This window comes from Aspergillus eucalypticola (assembly GCF_003184535.1).
Source record: "Aspergillus eucalypticola CBS 122712 chromosome Unknown BO83scaffold_35, whole genome shotgun sequence".
Classification (NCBI taxonomy): Eukaryota; Fungi; Ascomycota; class Eurotiomycetes; order Eurotiales; family Aspergillaceae; genus Aspergillus; species Aspergillus eucalypticola.
In genome coordinates this window covers 273,314-293,375 of record NW_020290309.1, presented here as the reverse complement: position 1 = coordinate 293,375, position 20,062 = coordinate 273,314, and the positions used below count along the sequence as shown (strand labels likewise).

The 20,062-nt window shown below is 50.8% G+C and overlaps 8 protein-coding genes across 8 annotated transcripts; 5 read left to right on the top strand and 3 right to left on the bottom strand.

Moving 5' to 3' along the window:
* The first annotated feature begins 644 nt into the window (after positions 1-644).
* Positions 645-3,177, top strand: BO83DRAFT_347669 (alpha-amylase). Its single transcript, XM_025528824.1, has 10 exons — positions 645-963; positions 1,032-1,086; positions 1,201-1,304; positions 1,359-1,514; positions 1,570-1,678; positions 1,736-1,898; positions 1,948-2,038; positions 2,088-2,162; positions 2,228-2,279; positions 2,348-3,177. Exons 1-10 carry the CDS (start codon positions 706-708, stop codon positions 3,004-3,006), a joined length of 1,722 nt encoding a protein of 573 aa, XP_025383349.1. The 5' UTR covers positions 645-705; the 3' UTR covers positions 3,007-3,177.
* A 966-nt stretch (positions 3,178-4,143) lies between these two features.
* BO83DRAFT_382527 (GPI anchored serine-threonine rich family protein) lies at positions 4,144-5,274 on the top strand. Its single transcript, XM_025532246.1, has 3 exons — positions 4,144-4,441; positions 4,518-4,606; positions 4,869-5,274. Exons 1-3 carry the CDS (start codon positions 4,182-4,184, stop codon positions 5,069-5,071), a joined length of 552 nt encoding a protein of 183 aa, XP_025383348.1. The 5' UTR covers positions 4,144-4,181; the 3' UTR covers positions 5,072-5,274.
* A 1,813-nt stretch (positions 5,275-7,087) lies between these two features.
* Positions 7,088-8,296, bottom strand: BO83DRAFT_382526 (mannan endo-1,4-beta-mannosidase A precursor). Its single transcript, XM_025532245.1, has one exon. The coding sequence runs from the start codon at positions 8,243-8,245 to the stop codon at positions 7,238-7,240; it is 1,008 nt and encodes a 335-aa protein (XP_025383347.1). The 5' UTR covers positions 8,246-8,296; the 3' UTR covers positions 7,088-7,237.
* Positions 8,297-9,977: 1,681 nt separating this feature from the next.
* Positions 9,978-12,850, top strand: BO83DRAFT_411844 (Zn(II)2Cys6 transcription factor). The gene is made up of 6 exons (XM_025534349.1): positions 9,978-10,194; positions 10,252-10,358; positions 10,425-10,775; positions 10,822-11,259; positions 11,322-11,584; positions 11,639-12,850. Exons 1-6 carry the CDS (start codon positions 10,111-10,113, stop codon positions 12,385-12,387), a joined length of 1,992 nt encoding a protein of 663 aa, XP_025383346.1. The 5' UTR covers positions 9,978-10,110; the 3' UTR covers positions 12,388-12,850.
* acoC (aconitase family protein) lies at positions 12,451-14,918 on the bottom strand. Its single transcript, XM_025532244.1, has 7 exons — positions 14,783-14,918; positions 14,541-14,723; positions 14,128-14,487; positions 13,538-14,078; positions 13,157-13,482; positions 12,927-13,104; positions 12,451-12,870 (listed from the first exon to the last, which is right to left on the bottom strand). Exons 1-7 carry the CDS (start codon positions 14,900-14,902, stop codon positions 12,503-12,505), a joined length of 2,076 nt encoding a protein of 691 aa, XP_025383345.1. The 5' UTR covers positions 14,903-14,918; the 3' UTR covers positions 12,451-12,502.
* Positions 14,919-15,550: 632 nt separating this feature from the next.
* BO83DRAFT_382521 (isocitrate lyase/PEP mutase family protein) lies at positions 15,551-16,775 on the top strand. The gene is made up of 3 exons (XM_025532243.1): positions 15,551-15,751; positions 15,816-15,960; positions 16,012-16,775. Exons 1-3 carry the CDS (start codon positions 15,617-15,619, stop codon positions 16,632-16,634), a joined length of 903 nt encoding a protein of 300 aa, XP_025383344.1. The 5' UTR covers positions 15,551-15,616; the 3' UTR covers positions 16,635-16,775.
* Positions 16,776-17,344: 569 nt separating this feature from the next.
* BO83DRAFT_370579 (TMEM14 family protein) lies at positions 17,345-17,981 on the top strand. The gene is made up of 3 exons (XM_025529906.1): positions 17,345-17,411; positions 17,480-17,572; positions 17,634-17,981. Exons 1-3 carry the CDS (start codon positions 17,375-17,377, stop codon positions 17,828-17,830), a joined length of 327 nt encoding a protein of 108 aa, XP_025383343.1. The 5' UTR covers positions 17,345-17,374; the 3' UTR covers positions 17,831-17,981.
* Positions 17,982-18,106: 125 nt separating this feature from the next.
* BO83DRAFT_155882 (A4/G1 family peptidase) lies at positions 18,107-19,234 on the bottom strand. Its single transcript, XM_025526276.1, has one exon. The coding sequence runs from the start codon at positions 19,118-19,120 to the stop codon at positions 18,323-18,325; it is 798 nt and encodes a 265-aa protein (XP_025383342.1). The 5' UTR covers positions 19,121-19,234; the 3' UTR covers positions 18,107-18,322.
* Between the last annotated feature and the right edge of the window lie 828 nt (positions 19,235-20,062).

The following is a 20,062-nucleotide window of genomic DNA, read 5'->3' as shown; positions in this document are numbered from 1 at the left end:
GCAGAACTTGCAGATTCCGTGACTCCAGAAGGGCGAAAACAGCAGAGACACGTCATCGCGAGAGGATGACCTATCCGAGTTAGTGGAAGCGAGCCAAGGAGGAAAAAGTGAGTGGGATAGACTATCTTTTCGGGATACGAAGGCCGATAAGGGGAGAGAAGTGGAGCAGAGCCAGGGTTCCGACGGGAATAAGGAGAAAAAAAGAAAAATAACGGGAAGTTTTAAGGTTTGGCTCGCGCTTTTTCTAAGAGTCTGTTCACTCACTCTCTCTTTCCCGGACCAGCAAAGCCTGCCGATCGGGTGAAAGTGACAGGAGCTAGTAGGAACCAACCACCTGGCGAACGGGCCGTGAGTTAGATGTCAGATTTGCTGGTTAGTAAATGGATAGTTAGATGTCTAGTATCTGTTAGGGCCGAAAAAGTACCAATACCCAATACCCAATACATATTTACCCATTATGTTGTCACGTAAGTTTCCATACAGTCAAGATACATCGGTATTGTCGCTGTTGTTTTGTTGTTCACTGGTCGGTAATCATCCTTTTCTTGCCCTGAACAGACACAAAGGATGTATGTGTCCGCATCGTATATGAACATGCTCAACAGAAGGTTACGCAGGTCATAATCATCAAGACATTTCTCTCACCTCTTTCTAGCTAATTATTTCACCATTGAAACTACTCTCCTTGCCTTCATTCATCTGCTCATGCAAACGCCACCAACCATGGACAGGTGGTGGATCATCTCGTTGCTGGTGGTAACTCTGGGAATCTCCACGGTTAATGCGGCTTCCAGAGACCAATGGATCGGTCGCTCTATCTATCAAATCGTGACCGATCGCTTTGCTCGATCGGATAACTCAACCACCGCTGCTTGTGATGCAGCACAGGGGAACTACTGCGGAGGTTCTTTTCAGGGCATCATCAACAAGCTGAACTACATCCAAGATCTCGGCTTCGATGCGGTAGGTTTAGCACTACAGAGTAGTGTTCCTCACACTTTCTGCCACTCTTCTCATATCCAAGTCTCCAGATATGGATCTCTCCGGCGCAAACCCAGATTTCCGCCCGGACAGCAGATCTCTCAGGTATGGCAATTCGAAACCTTCATAAACCATCTTCAATTTTTCGTACACTGTTCTATACATGATATCTTTCTGTAGTTTGGTAGGTAGATAATACAACATGTTAACAGTTCATAGCATACCATGGATATTGGCCCTCTGACCTGTATTCCATCAACTCCCACTTCGGCACTCCCAAGGAGCTTCAAGCCTTGTCCTCTGCCTTGCACGATCGTGGAATGGTAAGTCGATCTGCCATGTTTCCTTGAGAACGACGTTGACCATGCAAAACCCAGTACTTGATGCTCGACATCGTGGTTGGTGATATGGCCTGGGCGGGAAATTCTAGCACCGTCGACTACAGCACCTTTAATCCTTTCGATGATGAAAAGTATTTCCATGACTTCAAACTCCTCTCCAGTGATCCCACAAATGAGACATGCGTCCTGGATGTAAGAGTGCATCGTGACACATAACCCCTGGAAGTTTTGCTAATGTCATTCTAAGTGCTGGATGGGAGACACCGTCGTATCGCTTCCCGATCTGCGGAATGAGGACGAGCAGGTTCAGATTATTTTGGGCTCCTGGATATCGGAGTTGGTCTCGAACTATTCGAGTAAGACTTATTTCTTATCTGTTCTGGCAGATTGACTAACCTGTCTCTTGTTTGTAGTTGACGGACTGCGTATCGACAGCGTCCTAAACATCGCCCCCAACTTCTTCTCCAACTTTACCAAGTCATCGGGAGTTTTCACTGTCGGTGAAGGTGCTACGGCCGATGCAGCTGATGTTTGCCCTCTGCAGCCAAGCTTGAATGGGCTATTAAACTATCCATTGTGAGTACCGCATCGTGATGAGTAAATTAAGTCGTGTTGACCTCCTCAGGTATTACATTCTCACCGACGCATTCAACACAACCAACGGGAACCTGAGCACCATTACCGAGTCTATCAGCTATACCAAGGGGCAGTGCGAGGTAGGACATGCTCCAAAGAGGAATATACCTCCAAACTGACCATATACAGGATGTCCTGGCTCTGGGGACGTTTACCGCTAACCAGGATGTTCCGCGCTTCGGTTCATACACGTCGGATATATCGGTAAGTCTAGCCGCTATTCCTATCTCAATACTAAACAATGATTGACTTTTTCTGCTCATGAACAGCTGGCGCGCAATATTCTGACCAGCAGTATGCTGGCGGATGGCATCCCCATCCGTATGTTCCCATCCCCACTCCCCATAGGATGCAGGATTTCTTAGACACCACTGATGATCAAAATACAGTCTATTACGGCGAGGAACAACATCTGACTGGATCCTACAATCCGGTCAACCGCGAGGCTCTCTGGCTGACCAACTACTCGATGCACTCGACTTCCCTCCCCACCCTCGTCCAATCACTGAACCGCCTTCGATCATATGCTAGTGGTGATGGTGAGCAGTACACGGAAAAGTCGCAATCTGGAAGCAATTACCTCTCGTACCTGTCAGCTCCTATTTACAATTCTACCCACATTCTCGCTACGCGCAAGGGTTTTGCAGGTAATCAGGTCGTGAGCGTCGTATCCAATTTGGGAGCCAAGCCAGCCAGCAAAGCCACCACAAAAATCACATTGGGCTCAGACGAGACCGGATTCCAATCAAAACAGAATGTGACCGAGATCTTATCTTGCAAGACGTATGTCACGGATTCCAGCGGGAATCTGGCAGTGGATCTGAGCTCGGACGGGGGTCCGCGCGTGTACTATCCCACAGACAGCCTGAAGGACAGCACCGATATCTGTGGTGATCAAACTAAATCGGCGACCCCGAGTAGCTCCGCAGCCTCATCCGTCAGCCCAATCCAGTCCAAGGGGTCTGATACTTGTTTGTTTGGGGTGCCGCTGGGGATAAGCACATTGATGGTCACCGTTGCGATGGCCACGTCCTACGCGTTCATCTAGTCCCTTGAGACTCTCTCCTGATGTTTATCGCCTGTCTTTCCCTGTTTCGCATTACCCCCATGGCTATTGTTCCCTCTTACGCTCTTTCATCTGTCTTAAAACTGTGGCTTTACATGAAACCCTATACCATGCCTCTGGCTGAACTATTAGAGTACTAAGTATAGATTGTGGCGTTTTGTCTCTTACTAGTCAACCTGACATCACGGTAATATACATGTGTTGTTCCTTCTAGATCTCGATGAAATGTATTAAAAGCCTTATAGCACAGCGACCAAATTGTCTGTGTTTCTTCGCGTAGACGAGGTAGTAGTAATGGAGGGTGATTACTTTCGGGATTCCCGACTATTGCGGGCTTTCTCGTTCTTTGATGGGTTGCCCTGACGGTCGGGCGCACAGGAACCGGCTCGGCTTCGGTTACCCTTGGAAGAACAACGAGAACCAGCCTGCCAGCTTGCAGGATGACCGCAGGTCCCAGATAGATACAATCTGCCAGCCAATCTGTCTTGATCGGGGACATCTTACCGTATCGAACGGGTATGAAATAACAGCCAGATACTGCCTACAAAAATAGAAGTACGGATATTTAACAGCCTCGATTTCCCAAAACCCTTATCGGCTCTTCCGTCTTGCAGCCAATCCCTCCTAGTGCCAACCTTGCGCTGACACGAGATGGCTTCAACTTGCTTTCACGGCTCGCGTCTTTATCTGTCAAGGAAAAGAACACCCACAGCCAGTCGTATCAGAGCATCTCATTGGTCCGATATTGTGATATATCCAGCACACCATGACAGATCACTGCTTCAGAGACATACATCCCGGTCATGCCCGATTGCTGTCACTCTACGTGGGAAATGTCTCGGATTACACTTTGAGGTCCGTTTTTGGCCCTTCCTGCGAGAGGCTCAGCCCATACTGATGATCATCTCGTATTGCTGGTTCAGTGTGCGGTCTAGACAATCAGCCTGGTCCCGATCTGTTGGGCTTCAGCCAAAGGCTGCTGAGTGATTCAGTACAGAGAAGTATACCCGGTGTCGTTATACGATCCCCACAAAGGAAGCCCTTCTCAAAGATGTTATATACATATATATAGCAGGCAAATGTCCCGGTAGGAGATTTGACACTACTACTTTCTAGCTACTAGTATCTTCTGCAGTAGTAATTCAGATCGTATCAACATGCGCTTCGCTATTACCGCCGCCTCGCTGAGCCTCATCTCTTCGGCTTTGGCCATCACCATCACCGAGCCCACCTCAGGCACTAAATGGGATTTCTCCACTCCCAAAACCATCAAGTTCACCAGCGATGCCAACGATCCGTCAGTGATCAGCATCATCTTGCGCACCCAGGACGGATCCTTCCAAACCAAGCTGGCGGACAACGTAAAGACTTCCACTGGGGAATACACTACCCAGCCCAACCCTAGCATTTCCAATGGGTGCGTACTCTAGACCGTGTGAACTCACCGACAGTTAGAAGTGGGAACACTACTAACTTTTTATTTTCCATGCTAGGTCTGATTATGAAATTGAGATCATCGACTCGTCGGGCGAGCTCGCTGTGAGCCCGACTTTTACTGTCGAAAAGGGTGCTTCAAGCGATGGTACTACTTCCTCGTCATCTTCTTCCGCTTCCACTACATCTTCTTCCGCTTCCACTACATCTTCTTCCTCTTCCTCTTCTTCTACCTTCTCCTCCTCCTCTTCGACATCCAGTGAGACCGAATCTACCACAGTCACCCCTACGACTGCGGTGTCTTCGACAACTACCTCGTCGAGCAGTCCTCTATCTTCATCTTCAGGCAAGATGTCATTTCGTTATTGTGGCACGGCGACCTCACTGACCGAAGCGTGATTTCTCTACAGGATCGACTACGTCTACCTCCACGTCTTCATCCTCTTCTACGGGTACTACGCTCGCCACGTCCGCGTCTTCTACCTCGGGCTCGAACAGCACTGCCGCCACGACTACCGCTCAGTTATCCACCGGCGCGGCTTCATTTACATTCAATGCTCCTCAAGGGCTTGTGGCTCTGATTGGTGCTGCTTTGGCGCTTCTCTACGTCTGATCATCAAATTCATTTCGGGATCATGCACGCGCTTGTTTTTAGTTCACGAGTAATGAGAATTGAAAATAGAACTAGCTTGTTTTGTGGGGATTTTCTTCGTTCTTTGTACTTTTTCTTTGTAGTCTTAAGACATAGTCATTAGTATCGGACTAGATCTCTCTGCGATTGCTTTGGTTTAAGGGCGCACTAGAAAATGAGAGATCAAACCCCCATCGAACCCATGAGCCGCAAGCCCATGTCAATCCAGCGGGGCGCGAATTGACAACAACAGATCATCTCCACACTTCCTTGCCGATCGAACTTTTTTTTCCTTTTCTTTCGCTGGTATCCGTCTACTGTCGATGTTATGCCTCTGTAGCACATAATCAGATGTCAATATCGTGGTTGTCGAAGGTTTCATGATGAAACCGTTATTTGTGCCCTCCTTGTTTTAATCTTGCCCGGAGATATAGGCTTGGAACTTGTGGTTGACTTTTCCGGTTAATCGAAGTATGACCGATTCCAAACGCAATCTTACTTTCGGGTACCGTTCTTTGTGACGTACCAACAACCCTTTTGCTGGACACGTCACAGATAGATCAGCGCACTAAGCAGCAGGAGATGCAGGGATGCTGACGGGAGATCTTTGTCCAGTCGGATCTTAGGGCCTGGCCACGCTTCCACCACCGCGGCCATCAGTTGCGACTGCCGGTGAGTGATTACGAGACGGTACCTTACTGTATATATTACTTGGCGAAAACCTTCAACTTTCATGAGGCATCAAAGGCTAGAGCTAGTCTAGAATATATTTTGTATTGAGACTCTTCGTATTTCTTTCACACTGATGATGACTAGTATTTGTGCTCCACTTCAAGCAGCCGAGCCTAGAAACATTCAAGAGCATATCCAATACCGTGGAATGACACTCTTACGGTTCCGTCTTACTTCTTTACTTCTTATCTTTTCACCTCATGCTCTATGGGTCCATCCAATCACTACGTGAACAGTTCACAGTATGTTAACTTAGGTAAGCTACTACCCAACAGGAAAAAAATTTTGCGATGGCGGAATGTGACATCTCAACCCCAATAACATGGCAATCTTCACACCGCCGGAAGTCGCGTATGCATCTCGGACTGCACGAGATAAGGCTGTGTCTCCCCTTGCGTTACAGCTTCCGCAGCAGTTGGTTTCTTGTTTACCTGCTGTGTAACTAGTTTTTGAACCTCGGAAAGTGATGCAACTTTCGACGACTGACACCTATTTATAGTCATCCGTCCTATTTGCAGCTCGTTAGTGCAGACTCTTTCCTGTCCAGGATATACTAACACGCAGCACCCAGTGGATTGCTGATTACATATGTGTACCCGCAGGGTCATACATATTGTATCGTCGATGTGGTAACCTCAATAATTGTAGTGTAATCGGCACGGCCAGCCTATCCCAATAGTCATCTACGAGATGAAAGGTGCCACCGCTGTGGCAAAAATACCACCCGAAGATCCAGGCCATTCCAGAGGGTATGATATGCTTTCAGTAAGGGGGATCACACCCGCCACGCGGCACGCCCTTCTCCCATTTGATCCTCAAGAGGCACCGAGGGGCTGTTAAGGATTGCTTGACAGATTCCTGGCTGCCCTGGATACTCGCCTAAATTGGAGAAGTCTTAGGGGAGGGCGATGTTCTGACCATCTGTGCCGATGGTGAAGGTCAGCTCTGGAGCAACTGCATCCCGCAGAGGGCACGGCGCCTCTCACGCACCAGCCGGTCCTTCTGCATCATGAAACGACTCTCTATCAGAACTCTGAAGAAACGCCGTTCCTGCATCAGAGCAATTAGGCAACGATGCGGGCAGGCCGCCCATGATCCCAGTGCTGTAGTTGCCAGTCGTGAGGGCAGGCTGCCCCTTGATGTCGAGACTCACGAAGTCCAAAACATAGTCTGGCTGTTGGGGCGGGGGATGCTCGCATTGCGATTGAGGTCGGTACGGGGAAAGATCCAATGTAATACACTGTTTATTTCTGTATGGCGATCGTACACACTAGCTAAGGAGGCGCTTCGAGTGACTGTTGACTGCCAGGATGGCCACTTCCGGAGTAGCCTAGTAATTTCCACAACTTTCCTCTCTCCCGCTTGCTCAACACTCCTCAGGATTTAACTCCCCCCATGGTAATCTACCACGTCCGCTTAAGCCCCCTCCCAGTTCAGAGCCACAACCCGGGTGTCGTTGTACACCTTGTGCAAGAACTGGTTAGGGTTCTGCTTACCATCCTCAATGAACTCACCGGACCAAACCATCCAGTAAGCCCAGTTGACATTCTCACGAGCCTGCATATCGGGGTCCGGAATGGGGCCAACTTCTGCCATAGCCAACACTCTCTCGTTCTTGGTCAGAGTCTGGAGCTTCTTGTACTGGTCGGCCGCGACTCCGTGGTCACCAACGGCGGGATAGTGATCGATGGTGGCGATGTCGCATTTGTCGTTTCCGGGATACCAGGCCGGATCAGCAGTGTTGCAAACCCAGACCAAGTTGTGGAGGTTGTGGTAGCGAGTGATGCGGTCGTAGAGGATATCCCACAGCTTCTTGAAGGGAGCAGGACCCTGGGCACCCCACCAGAACCAGCCACCCTCGGGCTCGTGGAGCGGGCGGAAGAGAATGGGCACGTTGGCCTGATCCAGGCGCTTGATCTGAGCAGCAATGGCGTCGATATCACGCAGCAGGAGCTTGTAGTTAGTGCCGTTACCATGGTCGTTGACGGCCTCAGACACGTTGAAGCAGGTAGCCTCGGTGTAGAATCCCTTGTACCACGGCTCTTTATCGGTATCGAGCAGACAGGTGGGAGCGTACCAATGCCAAACCAGGGCATTGATTCCATTGCGACCGGCGTGCTGGATTACATCCTCGACCGCGTGAGACTTGCTGCCGTGGGCAACAGCCGAAGGCGAGTAGTAGGTGAAGTCGCTGCCGAGGATGGCAGGGGCCACACCAATGTTCTTCTCGACCCAGTTCCAGCTATCGACGTCCTGCTGTCCGGATATGTAGTGCGATCCATACTGAAGTTGGATGTACTTCAGGAGCGCTCTGGCGCCAGGGGTGGCAGACTTGTCAATGTTGCCATAGGACAGAGTCTGGTTGGAGGCGCCCAGCGCAGCAGAGCTGAAAAGAAGCGAAAGGAGGGACAATTTGGCGAACATTTTCAAACTGTATCAAATAATAAACGAATGAAAAACGAGCGAATGACTTAGTGAAGGAGTTAGTTTTACTGTCAGCTGTGACTGGGGCATGGCGTGTTCTTTATAGATTCAGACCGCGACGATCATTGTCTATTCAATGTAAGGAAGTTTTCATACAAGAGAGGTAAATCATGCCCTGTTCATGACGATCCATAGACAACGCAACTTTTCCGCTTAGTTTTTCATCTGCACCTCCGTACTAGTCTTCTCTAAGTGGCCTCACCACCTCTTGCCCGTGGAAGGCTTCCCCAAGCACGGTGGACGGCACACATATTGTTGTCTCAGAACTCGAGCTCTGCTGACGCGTTTCACCCTGTCTTGACAGTTCCATTTTGAGTGTAGACATGCAATATTGGTAGCTTTGGACGCGGTTTGCCTGGGAATGGAACATGCGTTGATTCATGCTTAATGTGGACTGTGCCATATGGCATAGGGTCCAGGGACTGTTCGGCTTCCCGTCCGTCTCCACAAGCACGGCATCATCGCACTCAGATCTCTTTCCCGGGCGGGTTTGGCATAAGGCCCTGAGTTGTGGGGATTCCCCGAATATTCGCCGACTACATCACGGATAGAATTAACGATTACGTTTCGTCCCACTCTCTCTTGATTATTTCCTAATATGGGCTAGGGAGCGCATTCGCTTAGGATATGGAATCTCTAGATAGTCAGATCGTATTCAGATATTACCTTGTTGGGCAAGGCAAGCGTCCCGTTCCCAAAGGAGATGGCTGAACGACTGCCTGCTTCGCCATGTTTCATAATGAGACAGCCTTCTCGGCAGTTGTAATTTCCCTACCAAGTTCAATCTAAGATAGTAGTAGTTCGCATTTTGAGTACGCGTCGTGGGTGTAGATGAGCCATTAGTCTAACCTATTTGGACGCGGAGGTTATGCTGCTACCAAGCTATGAAAGCGGACTTACCCCTGCGGCAGATTGGCCCTGGATCAGACCAGGGACGATCCATCGAACGATTCACCGTTCACTGAATAGACGATCCCGGCGTAGGATTCGGCATGTGTGCGCGTTTAAGCATTGACCGCATATCCTTAACGTCAGGACTGCATGACTATATAGAAGTGTAAAGCCGTATGTATGACCCAGCATCATACAAGGACCCTCTTCCTTCCACTCAAAGTTTTCACTCCACTATCGTACGATGCAGGCGGGGTGTTGACCATGATTGGAGGTCTACGTGGGTTTTGTAATCTGCTGAGTACAGAAGCGTGTGATCGTTAATATACTAACCCATTCGGCTACAAATATTTCCATCATGTCGAACTGATACAATAAGCTTTATGGAACGCCATGCTTTACCCATCAGCACACATACATAGTAGTGCTTTTTTCATCTAGACGAAGATGCACGGAGTCGGCTGTGGCACTCGCGGGCTACCCTTATCACGCAGATCAAGCCTATCGGATATGCCCATCTGCATGGCCGACTCTGCTCCGTCGCGCAACCGACTGACATCCGACGCAAATGCTCATGAATCGAAATCAATGTCCAATTAAGGCAGCCGGAATAATCAACAACCCTGAACTTGCCGATTGGGATGGTGACAGATACCCCTCGGGCCGCCCATAATGGCACTAAACCCTGTTTGGGTATATTCGGCCCGCGAACGGAAAGGACCAGAAGAGGGAAAAACAAAGCCCCGACCAGGCTGACAGTAACTCACTATCTGTACACATCTTCTTGCTCTATCTCTCCTAGGAAAGGTCGACCTAAGCATTGTACTCTGTAGCTAGTTACCTCTCACGTCATCTGCTGCAGGATTGTTTTCCTGGTGCTTACTCTTCGGAGAATGGGTTTCTAGTCGTTCAGCATGCCACCCCAACGTGCGCCCCAGTCCCCTTTCCCGCGCCATCGCAGTAAGCGGATTGCCTGCAGGCAATGTCGCCAGTCAAAGGTTAGTTATGATACTAGCCCGCCTCTGTTCTTCTTCGTAGCTGACTATATGGCCTAGCTTCGATGTGAGGTATCCACAGGTGGTGCTATCCCCTGCTCCCGATGTCGCCGGCTGGGCTACGAATGCCGGCTTGATGTGGCGTATCAACGTGTCAACGGGCGAGAGTATACCTCACTGGCCATAAAGGGCTACTTCGTCGCTTCCAATACACACATTCTGATACCATATAGGAGACTAGAAGAACTGGAGAAGGAAGTTCAGCATCTGCGCTCATCCGTCTCCACTCATCCTCCCGCTGCCGCGCCACAGTCCCTCCAAGGCATTCTCCTCACCCCCAGCGAATCGTACCATGCCGATGCCTCCTCTATCATCGTTCAAGAACCCTCAGGGTCGCGAGTAGATCTGGTGGCTTCCCAAATGCCACCTTTGCCAGTAGAACCTACAACTCCCGTACATTCCTTGCTATCCCAGCAACCTAGTCAACCGTCGCCTTTACTTACCGACACGGCGTCCCCAACCTCATCCAGGTCGCTAGAGTTTGTCCACCTCCATGGGTTTCAAGTAAATGCTCTTTTCAACATGTAAGATTGGTCAGCATGCTACCTATCTTTAAGCTAATGCCAGTAGCTTCTTCACTCACTATCATCCCTACGTACCCTTGTTGGATCCAACCATCTCCCCGAACCAATATTATGCTCGATCTGCAGTGTTATTCTGGTCCATAATTCTGCTGGCCTCTCGTCGATATACGGAAGAACCTGGCTTGTTTGTCAGTCTCACGGCTCCCGTCAAGAAGCTCATATGGGATACCATCGCCAATCCCCCGCACACCTGGCATGTCGTGCAGGCTATCATCCTAGTGTGTCTGTGGCCATTTCCCACTTCATCTCTTTCCTCCGATATTACATCCATTCTTTTATCCACCGCACAGACTATCTCCCTCCGCATCGGGCTGCATCGACCAGAAGCCATCCAGGATTTCTCCCGAACCAAAAAACGTTTGATGCCGGATGAGATGGCCGAAGTAGCTCGAACATGGGCGACCTGCTATATCACCGCTCAAACGTAGGTGACTCTCTGCTTTAGCCATGTTTTGTCGTAGCTATCTGACTCAACTATCCTCACAGAATCGTAACCATAGACGGGCAAGTATGGGTCTCATCAGACTGGATGATCGATCGGCTTTGTGACCGGGACAGTACCATGATCCCGACGTCCCTCAAACATCAACTCCTCATATCACGTTTTTCGGCCCGGGTAGGTCAGTTCATGTCCAGCCACTCACAGGGCCCAACGGATCTTCCTCGTCCAGGGGAATTCATCTCCCTTCTGGCCCTACTAGAGCGAGAATACACCGAGCTGGCATCTACTTTGACCAGCTTCATATCAGGTCCGTCACACACGCCAATTTATCTCATCCCATCATTGCTAACATTGCCCACAGAAGAGAACAAAGTCCTTCTAAATGGCATCGGTCTCCAACTCTACGTCTTCTACCTACTCGAAGAATCCGACTCCGACACGCGTAAACGCGGGCTCATCCGCGCATACAGCATGTCAATCTCCACCATAGCAATTATCAACCAACTCGAAGCCCTCACCGACGCCATGGCCTACGGGCCCGTGTCCTATTTCCGTATCATCTCTCTCGCAGCCATATTCATACTCAAACTGAGCTATTCGAACCTCGGCCCGTACCTAGACCTAGAGACCGGTAAACGCTCATTCAACTCTGCCATTGCCCTAACCCGTCGGATATCTATCGAGGACAATGATCTCCCGGGACGCATGTCAAAGATTCTCACCCAGTTGTGGAGTGCTCAAAATATTTATCGCGGGCAGCGGGACAAGCCCCCAGGCTTGAGGCTGAAAACGCGTTTGGCTGCCAGTTTAGTCCATGATTCCATGTGGATGTGGAGGGAGCAGTTTGGTGGACAGCCACGCAGTGGGACGAATACACCTCTTGCGAGTCGCGGGCACTTCACCGACAATAGGGCTATGGAGCAGCGCGGGGGACTAAGCGCCCGGGAGACAGGCTCGGCTGGCCAGGAGGCTACCACTAATTTTTCGGTGGGTATGGAAGATGCTTGTTCAGATGGATTGACACTGGAGGATGTTGTCGATGCAGAGTTGCTTGCGTTGTTGCCTTTTAGCTTGGACGGGGAAATCTTCACTGCTCCTGGGGGGTGTTGACACACTGCGTTCAGTAACTTGCTTTTGCCTATCGTCACACGGCTGTCATGCATAACGGATATCCTAAGAGTAAAGCTCCTTATTTACAGAAGACCATCTCCACGATAGCAAGCTACTACCACTGCAATCCTGCATGCGGGCCAGCACTATCCCCACTCCCATGCAGCGCAAGTGACTTCGCACTCCCCAGATTTTTCGGTCTGGTCATCTGCTCAAACAGCCGGTTTCCAAATTTTTGGAATGCCGACGCGATACCGCCATGCTGAAAGAGCTCCCGCTCCATCTGACTCAACTGGAACCTGAACTGCTTCCCATCCACGTCTATCACCTTGGTCTTGAAGTCGATGGAAATCTCGTTACCATCTTCAGCGACGTCGTAAAATGCCTCGTCAGTCAGGGTGATGCCCAAGAGACCCAGACTGGGCATGTTACGCTGGAAGATGAACGAGTATGACTTGGCAATCACACACTGCACGCCGCAGCCTGTGTATTATGGGATTAGAAGGACATTGGCAATGAAGAATATGAAACAGACGTACCTAAGAGTGCCATAACCGCCTGTTCACGGGACGATCCACATCCAAATGCTTTGCCTGCCACGACAATATCGAACCCGTCTTTGACACGCTGGCGAAATTCGGGGTGGGTGTGCTCGAGGCAGTGCTCGCCTGCGATCTTATTGTCTGACATGCCGATAAGGAATTGGGCAGGAGCCAGCTAGTATTTATTAGCTGCTATGACGGGCTTTGGAAGGTAGGGGACAGCATACAGCATCAGTATCGATGAAATCGCCCAGGCGCTGCACTTTGCCTGTCATCACGTCGGACGAAGAGCTATCTGCTGTCTCTGAAGTATCCACCTCCGACGACTCTAAATCTGTCGGGCCGGCGTTCTTTGTTTCTGCGGTCGCGGAGCTACTGGGCTCCATGTAAGAAATCTGGTCTTGTGTAGTGTCTGTTGCAGATACAGAAATACCACGAAGGGTATGCCATCTTTCCAAGTCGATGGTTGCGAGAAATCCATGTGGGTCTCTCAGCTTCATCTCAAACGACGAAGCAGCAACTGTGGCAGCAGATGCAAGATTTCCGATGGACCCTTGCATTGCAGTTAGACTAATGTCGCCATCGTCGCCCACGCGTTATCAACGTACCTTTGCCCATACGATTCTCAAAGTTGCGGTTCTGCGACGAGATCCAGACTTCTCCTGGCCCAGCCTGGTCGGCCGACATGCCGACGCAGTAACTGCACCCCGGAATGCCGATCTCAAATCCAGCATCCTCGTAGATCTGTGCAAGACCTAGCTCACGAAGTCTGTGTAGGATAGGTACTGACCCCGGAACAACCTTTCTCTTCCCCTGAGAAACTGGCTTCATACCACGCTGTAGCCCTTGTTCCAGCACAAGAGCACCGAGAATCAGATCCTCTTCGGCAGTAGTGCAAGCACCAATAAAGCACCCATCCAGATGCATTCCTTCCTGCTCGGTGACAGGAACGACGTCGTCAGGGTTGGGGTACTTGGCCAAGAACGACCGGACCTCGCCAAGGTCTATCTCATGGGTTTCAGCGTACTCGGCGTCATCGTCGGGTTTGAAGTAGACGCTGGTGTTTTTGTGTCGGGGCAGGCGTCGCTTCTGGATGAATTCTTCTGTAATCCGATCTGGCAAGAAAATACCGGTAATTCCGCCAAATTCCTATGACCGTTAGCACATCTTCAGCCTTTGTACGAGACAATAGACGGACCGTGGTCATGTTGCTAATGGCAAATCGAGCATCGCATGAAAGATGCTTAACTCCTGGCCCGGTGAACTCGACGATCCGGTCCGCGGCCACAGTGTTCCGCTTCAGCTGTTGCAGAATGTACAGAATAGTGTCCTTCCCACCAATTCCGGGTTTAGGCGCACCGACTAGACGAATGTTGACCGATTCAGGGACCTTGAACCACGTCTCTCCTGTCACTAACGGAAGAGTCACATCGGCTGCTCCCAACCCAATGGCCAGACAGCCTAATGCTCCAGATGAACAGGTATGGGAATCGGAACCCACGACCACCATGCCCGGCTGTGCTCGTTCGCGGTAGAACTCGGTATGAAGGATAGTATACTACAGCGTGTAAGCAAGAGCGGTGCAGACTTGCAACTCTGTAATAGACCTACGTTCATGCCCTGATAGTCGGTCATCTTGAAGACGCGCTTAGCCCTCTCACTGGTGTCAATCAATGCCTTAACTTTGGGATTGTCATTCACCCGGGGGTCCACGACATGATCACCCGCTAGCCAGAACCGATCATTCCGATAGATTCCAGGCTTCCCGAGAAGCTCATAAGTTCGTTCCATGCCCTATGAGACTTTCGGTAAGCATCTGGATATGTAGCTCGGCGCCGGGTGAGAAAACGTACCTGCCATGAAGCCTCGGAAGCAATAACCCAGTCGACGTCCACGCGGATCAACTCTCCGGGTGCTACGGACCCCTTCTGTTCAATATCGTGCAGCGCAAAGATCTTCTCGCTCAGCGTCATGCCACGTCGACCGGAGGGTCGGACCGCGAGTGGAACAGGTGGTGCCCTGGCGCGATCGGCCGAGTTCAAGGCTTCGAGCCATGCTGTGACCAGGAACGTAATTTCGGCTTCTTGCTCGGGTGTTAGACTGTCTGCTGCGGATAAACCGAGTCCTCCTATCTCCGTGGGTTGTTGGCTTATCGAGAGGACATCAGTGAGGGCATTGGCCTCCCGAGGGTAGTCCTGCGCCCGAAGTGCATCGACTACTCGCACCAGCTGTTTAAGTAGATTCCCTATGGTTGGCAATGCGTACGCTTCATCGGGTTAGTGAAATTATTGCTGTGTATTTCTCTGATGTCCCAAACGTACTGTCTGTCTCCGAGAGGATGACACCCCGGGTTTGCTGCAGTACTTGCAGCAGATAAGGAGACCTGGGTTCGCTGGCATCACTCATGATGAAATTGGATTACTAGAAAGGCTTACTGAGCGAGCATCTCTGAGCGGGGTTCCTCCTCGAGGGAGCTGTGAGGACAGCATCTTAATATATGAAATGGGGGATCGTGGCATTCCCGGTCTCGGCCCGCTTGCGGCCCGGAGGATTCACAAGTATGATATAACATCATCACATGGCACCATCGAGCACTGCTGCTGCTGCTGCTGCTGCTGCTGCTGCTGTTGCTGAAACCCCTCAATTGCGCTTAACTACGCCTCCATAGATTCACTGCACACATTACAATGGCCATTGCTCCTGCGGTTACCAAGCTTCGCCAGCTCTTGGCGGATGAGAGCAAGATTATTGTCTGTCCGGGGGTCTACGATGGCTTTACTGCCCAAATCGCCCTCCAGGAGGGGTTCGATGCATTGTATATGGTAGGTACTACACCAATCACTGCTGGTCGGGGGTTCTACCTTCGTAACTGACCCTGTTTGTCAGACAGGAGCAGGCACGACGGCCTCGCGACTGGGACAGCCGGACCTGGGGGTCGTCACATTGAACGAAATGCGGGGGAATGCAGAGATGATCGCCAATTTGGACCCGACAGTTCCGCTGATTGCTGACGCTGACACGGGCTTCGGAGGTACTGTTCCGCCACCAATGACAAGATTCAGTGGCTGACCAGGCATACTAGGATCTCTCATGGTCCACCGCACCGTTACCGAATACATCCGCGCCGGAGTGGCCGCTCTGCACCTGGAAGACCAGCCGACGAGTAAACGCTGTGGTCATTTGCGCAACAAGCAACTCGTCCCCGAGGACGAATATCTGGACCGCATCCAAGCCGCCGTGAATGCTCGCGCCCGGTCCCACGGTGATATTGTTCTGATTGCCCGGACGGATGCCCTCCAGTCACTGGGGTATGATGCCGCCATTTCCCGACTCAAGGGAGCCATCGCCCTCGGGGCAGACGTAGCCTTCCTGGAAGGCATCACGTCCACGGATCAAGCTCGACAGGTCTGTGAAGAGCTCAAGCCCACCCCCGTTCTCTTCAACAATGTTCCCGGGGGTGTGTCGCCAGATCTCTCGGTTCATCAGGCGCAGGAGCTCGGGTTTCGGCTGATCATCTTCCCTGGATTGGCATTGGGTGCAGTCTACTCGGCGGTTCGCGGAGCGGTACAACAATTGAAGCAAACCGGCACGCAGGCGGTGCGAGCGGGGGGGAGTCCGCGGGATATATTCAATGTGTTGGGATTGCAAGAGGCAGTGGCGCTGGATCTAGCTTCGGGCGGGAGGTTATATGACAAGGGGGTTTGAAAGGATGAGAAATAGGAATGCTGTCTGTATATCAAGTCAACAGATTGATGAGCCATAACTAGCCATGAGAAAGATGACACTTTCCAAGAACCCCAGGCACCCCACCCATCATGGCCGGGCGGTGAGATTAATGCCACGCTCTGAATTGGGCAGGCGGAGAGCCGAACTCCCTCTTCGGGAAGTCCACATCACGTGCTTTAGTCCTCTACTACTATCTTTATCAATATTGAATCCTTAATTATGAGGCCCCAATCCTTGATAATTAATAGTGCTTACATGTTTCTGCCTAGGACAATATGTTCACCTCCCCGAGTTAGTAGTACTGATGATTGATATCCAGTGTACCTCGCTTTCTATATAAAGTGGCTAGTACTAAATATATATATATATATATATGTACATATATTTATAAACCTCTTTGAAAAGTTCGCTCGCAGAGATACTTGACACGTTTTCTTTCAATCCACACTGTCAATATAATGAAAGCACTACCTCATCAATCATATGTAATAGACAAAATTTATCGAACTTCTAGGAAATACTCAGAAACAGCACAGAATTCCTAAGTATATATGCCAGCTTGTGTCAAGCGTTACTACCACATCTGATTGGCTGCTCGTGCTCGGACCTCTCGCTCTCCGAGCATCCGGAATGCCGAGAAGGACACCAACATGACAAGAGGTTCATCTTTAGAGTTACTTTCTCCATCCGTCTCCTCAAGTTATCCAAGCATCAAAACCATGGCTGAACACCCGTCTTTCACTCTGGCTTGCCTGCGTAAGCTGACACCTCCCTAACTGCATCAATTCACCAGACATGGGCTAATCAATTGACAACTCTAACAGTGCCGGTGGGTGGCATCGCCGGCTACATGCGGACGCGTTCCGCTCCGTCCCTGATCGCCGGTGTCGGCCTGGGTCTCTCCTATGCTTACGCAGGTACGTAGCACCCACATGATGCAGGTACAAGAAGAAACACATACTGATGTCGAATTGACAGGCTACCTGATCAAGGAGAACAAGGACTACGGCACGGAATTGGCCCTGGGAAACAGTGTGGTCCTCCTCGTCTCCGGTCTCATGCGCACGATCAAGACCCGTGCTAAGGCTCCTATTCCCATGGCTTTGGGTGCGACGGGTCTGTTGGCGTCTTTCTACTATCAGAAGAAGGTGCGCGAGTTCAGATTCGGCGTGTAAGATATCCGACTGGCCTCCATGGACAGCTAGATTGAGTGCTAGTGATAGCATCAAAATGTATCATATCATGTATCCTCAAAATATTGTAAATGCTCGAGCACATCGGTGCATTTTATACAGTAATGGGGTGTATGGCCGAAGTTCAGTTTCCTGAGTCCTGATTTGCCAAATGACCAACTGTTCGTTGACATTTCGGGGCTGATAGTCCGTTCGCAGAGATGCGTAATCTTTGATGGGCGTACGTCATACCCTAATGGCGCTAAGGGAATCCAGTAGTCCCAACGTTGGTTTCATTAAATCAACTCAAGGCAAACTATAACATCATATACAATAAGAGACAAACAGTTGCAACACTTGCTTTTCAGAAGTATCAACAAAGGGGCAGCCCCAGGCCAAAAGACCAACCCCTCCTTTCCATCACTCATCTCACCATTGCCTTCGGAATACATCCATCGAAGCTTCAACAATCCCAAGCCTCACACCTCCAACGTCTTAGACGTACTTGACGACGACCTCGCTATCGGTGACGGAAACGGAGGTCAGGACCTCGTTCTGCTCGATGTCGATGATGGTGGCATCCTCAGGACCAACAGACGAGCCATCCTTGGTAGCGGAGCAGCTGGTGAAAGTCACGGTGCCAAAGTCGGCAAAGGCAACCAGGGAGTCATCCTCCTCAAAGTCCTCGACGATCCACTCAGCGTTGTACTCACACAGATCGCCATCGACACCCCCACTGAAGCTGTGGGTGACCGTGGTACCGGTGCTCACGTTCTCAATCGTGGCGGTACCAGTAGTGTCGCTGCTGGCATCGACGGTGACCTTGATGGTATCACCGGCCGAGATGGAGATGCCGCTGAAGTCGTAGGCGTAGTCGGGGTACCACTCGTACCAGGCATCGTAGCTCACCTCACTGCCCTGGACACAGAAGTCCACACCGGTCTGGAGGATAGCGGTGTCACAGGTGTCACCGTCAATGCCCACCCAGGCGGAGGCACAGTACTCCTCGCGGCTCGAGCCACCAGAGGGCACCGAGGGGGTGGGCACGACGAACTCGGCGGTCACGGCAGTGTAGCCAGTGCCAATCAGGACGGCACCGGCCCAGTTGGAGCTGTACTCGACGTTCTTGGTGCCATTGAGGGTAAGGACCTCGTTGGTGCCAGGCTTGAAGGGAGGGTTGCTCTGGCGGTTCGTGGAGCGCTTGGCCCGAGCAGCCTGGCGCTTGGCCGTCAGAGGAGCGGCCATAGCAGAGGTGGCCAGCAGGCCAGCGGTCAAGAGAGCAGTGGTCTTCATCTTGATAGAGAGATGTATGTAAAGTAATGACTTGAAGAGACACTGGGAGATGCTTGGAATCTGAGTGGAAGCTGTTTAGATGCTGCTGGATGAGGACTGTCTGGTAGGGAGTTGGCCTTGATTTTATACCCCTTCAGTGTCCCCTCTCCCCCCTCCTTGAAGCTCATTTTCCTCTTTATCCGCCAATTCCGATTCCTGCTCTGCCAGTGCAATATCGAGCAGATAACACTACCCTGATACTAAATTGACGCATTCGCCTATCAACCAGGGCGATGGTGATAGGACCGACGGTGGCTGATGGTGCCAAGGCGCCAGAGCGATGGTGTCTCCTGTCTGCAGCATTGAGAAAAAGCTCATTTCGCTTAGTTCGGGACTGGCGATGCGGAGGGTCTTGGAAAAAAAAGCTTCAAAGTTACAAGCATTCTTGGTAACGGAAGGATCACGGAATGTCTTTTCAAGCACCAGGCATAGATCTGTGGTTCCCATATGTGGACGAACAAAATTTACTTCACAACCCTGATAGCGACAGCAAAGGAACGATCATGCTGGTATCGAAGCGGTAGAGAACATTCAACTTAGGGGTATCGGCTCTCGAGCTCTCTTGTCCCACTGCAGACCTGCAGAAGACCAGCTAAACCGCGTGACATTGAAGCGCACTTTGCCTCAAGCGGAATGTCCATCAGACTACCATCCCCAACGATGACGACGTGTGGTCATGGCGTGATGATAACGAGAGGAACAGTCCATTGGTTCCTTGAAGATCGTCCCGTGTGTGGCAGATAAACTTCATTTAGGATGAAGAATGGGGGTGATTGAGTGGCTTGTGCCTTACCGAGCCTGTAAACTCCGGAGAAATCAATTTAATTAACCTTCACATTATGCATCTTCTCCTCGGCAATAGCAAGCCATGCAGAATCTGCATCGCGAAGAGCGAGTTTCCGC

Coding starts and splice junctions, on each gene's coding strand:
- BO83DRAFT_347669 (XM_025528824.1), top strand. CDS start 706: ATGCAAACGCCACCAACCATGGACAGGTGGTGGATCATCTCGTTGCTG. Junction 2,039..2,087: donor ATACCAAGGGGCAGTGCGAG/GTAGGACATGCT, acceptor GACCATATACAG/GATGTCCTGGCTCTGGGGAC. Junction 2,280..2,347: donor GGCGGATGGCATCCCCATCC/GTATGTTCCCAT, acceptor ATCAAAATACAG/TCTATTACGGCGAGGAACAA.
- BO83DRAFT_382527 (XM_025532246.1), top strand. CDS start 4,182: ATGCGCTTCGCTATTACCGCCGCCTCGCTGAGCCTCATCTCTTCGGCT. Junction 4,442..4,517: donor AACCCTAGCATTTCCAATGG/GTGCGTACTCTA, acceptor TTTCCATGCTAG/GTCTGATTATGAAATTGAGA. Junction 4,607..4,868: donor AAAGGGTGCTTCAAGCGATG/GTACTACTTCCT, acceptor ATTTCTCTACAG/GATCGACTACGTCTACCTCC.
- BO83DRAFT_382526 (XM_025532245.1), bottom strand. CDS start 8,245: ATGTTCGCCAAATTGTCCCTCCTTTCGCTTCTTTTCAGCTCTGCTGCG.
- BO83DRAFT_411844 (XM_025534349.1), top strand. CDS start 10,111: ATGCCACCCCAACGTGCGCCCCAGTCCCCTTTCCCGCGCCATCGCAGT. Junction 10,195..10,251: donor GGCAATGTCGCCAGTCAAAG/GTTAGTTATGAT, acceptor TATATGGCCTAG/CTTCGATGTGAGGTATCCAC. Junction 10,776..10,821: donor GTAAATGCTCTTTTCAACAT/GTAAGATTGGTC, acceptor TAATGCCAGTAG/CTTCTTCACTCACTATCATC.
- acoC (XM_025532244.1), bottom strand. CDS start 14,902: ATGACGCTGAGCGAGAAGATCTTTGCGCTGCACGATATTGAACAGAAG. Junction 14,079..14,127: donor CCATTAGCAACATGACCACG/GTCCGTCTATTG, acceptor TAACGGTCATAG/GAATTTGGCGGAATTACCGG. Junction 13,105..13,156: donor ATTTCATCGATACTGATGCT/GTATGCTGTCCC, acceptor AATAAATACTAG/CTGGCTCCTGCCCAATTCCT.
- BO83DRAFT_382521 (XM_025532243.1), top strand. CDS start 15,617: ATGGCCATTGCTCCTGCGGTTACCAAGCTTCGCCAGCTCTTGGCGGAT. Junction 15,752..15,815: donor GGTTCGATGCATTGTATATG/GTAGGTACTACA, acceptor CCTGTTTGTCAG/ACAGGAGCAGGCACGACGGC. Junction 15,961..16,011: donor CGCTGACACGGGCTTCGGAG/GTACTGTTCCGC, acceptor CAGGCATACTAG/GATCTCTCATGGTCCACCGC.
- BO83DRAFT_370579 (XM_025529906.1), top strand. CDS start 17,375: ATGGCTGAACACCCGTCTTTCACTCTGGCTTGCCTGC. Junction 17,412..17,479: donor TTTCACTCTGGCTTGCCTGC/GTAAGCTGACAC, acceptor CAACTCTAACAG/TGCCGGTGGGTGGCATCGCC. Junction 17,573..17,633: donor TCTCTCCTATGCTTACGCAG/GTACGTAGCACC, acceptor TCGAATTGACAG/GCTACCTGATCAAGGAGAAC.
- BO83DRAFT_155882 (XM_025526276.1), bottom strand. CDS start 19,120: ATGAAGACCACTGCTCTCTTGACCGCTGGCCTGCTGGCCACCTCTGCT.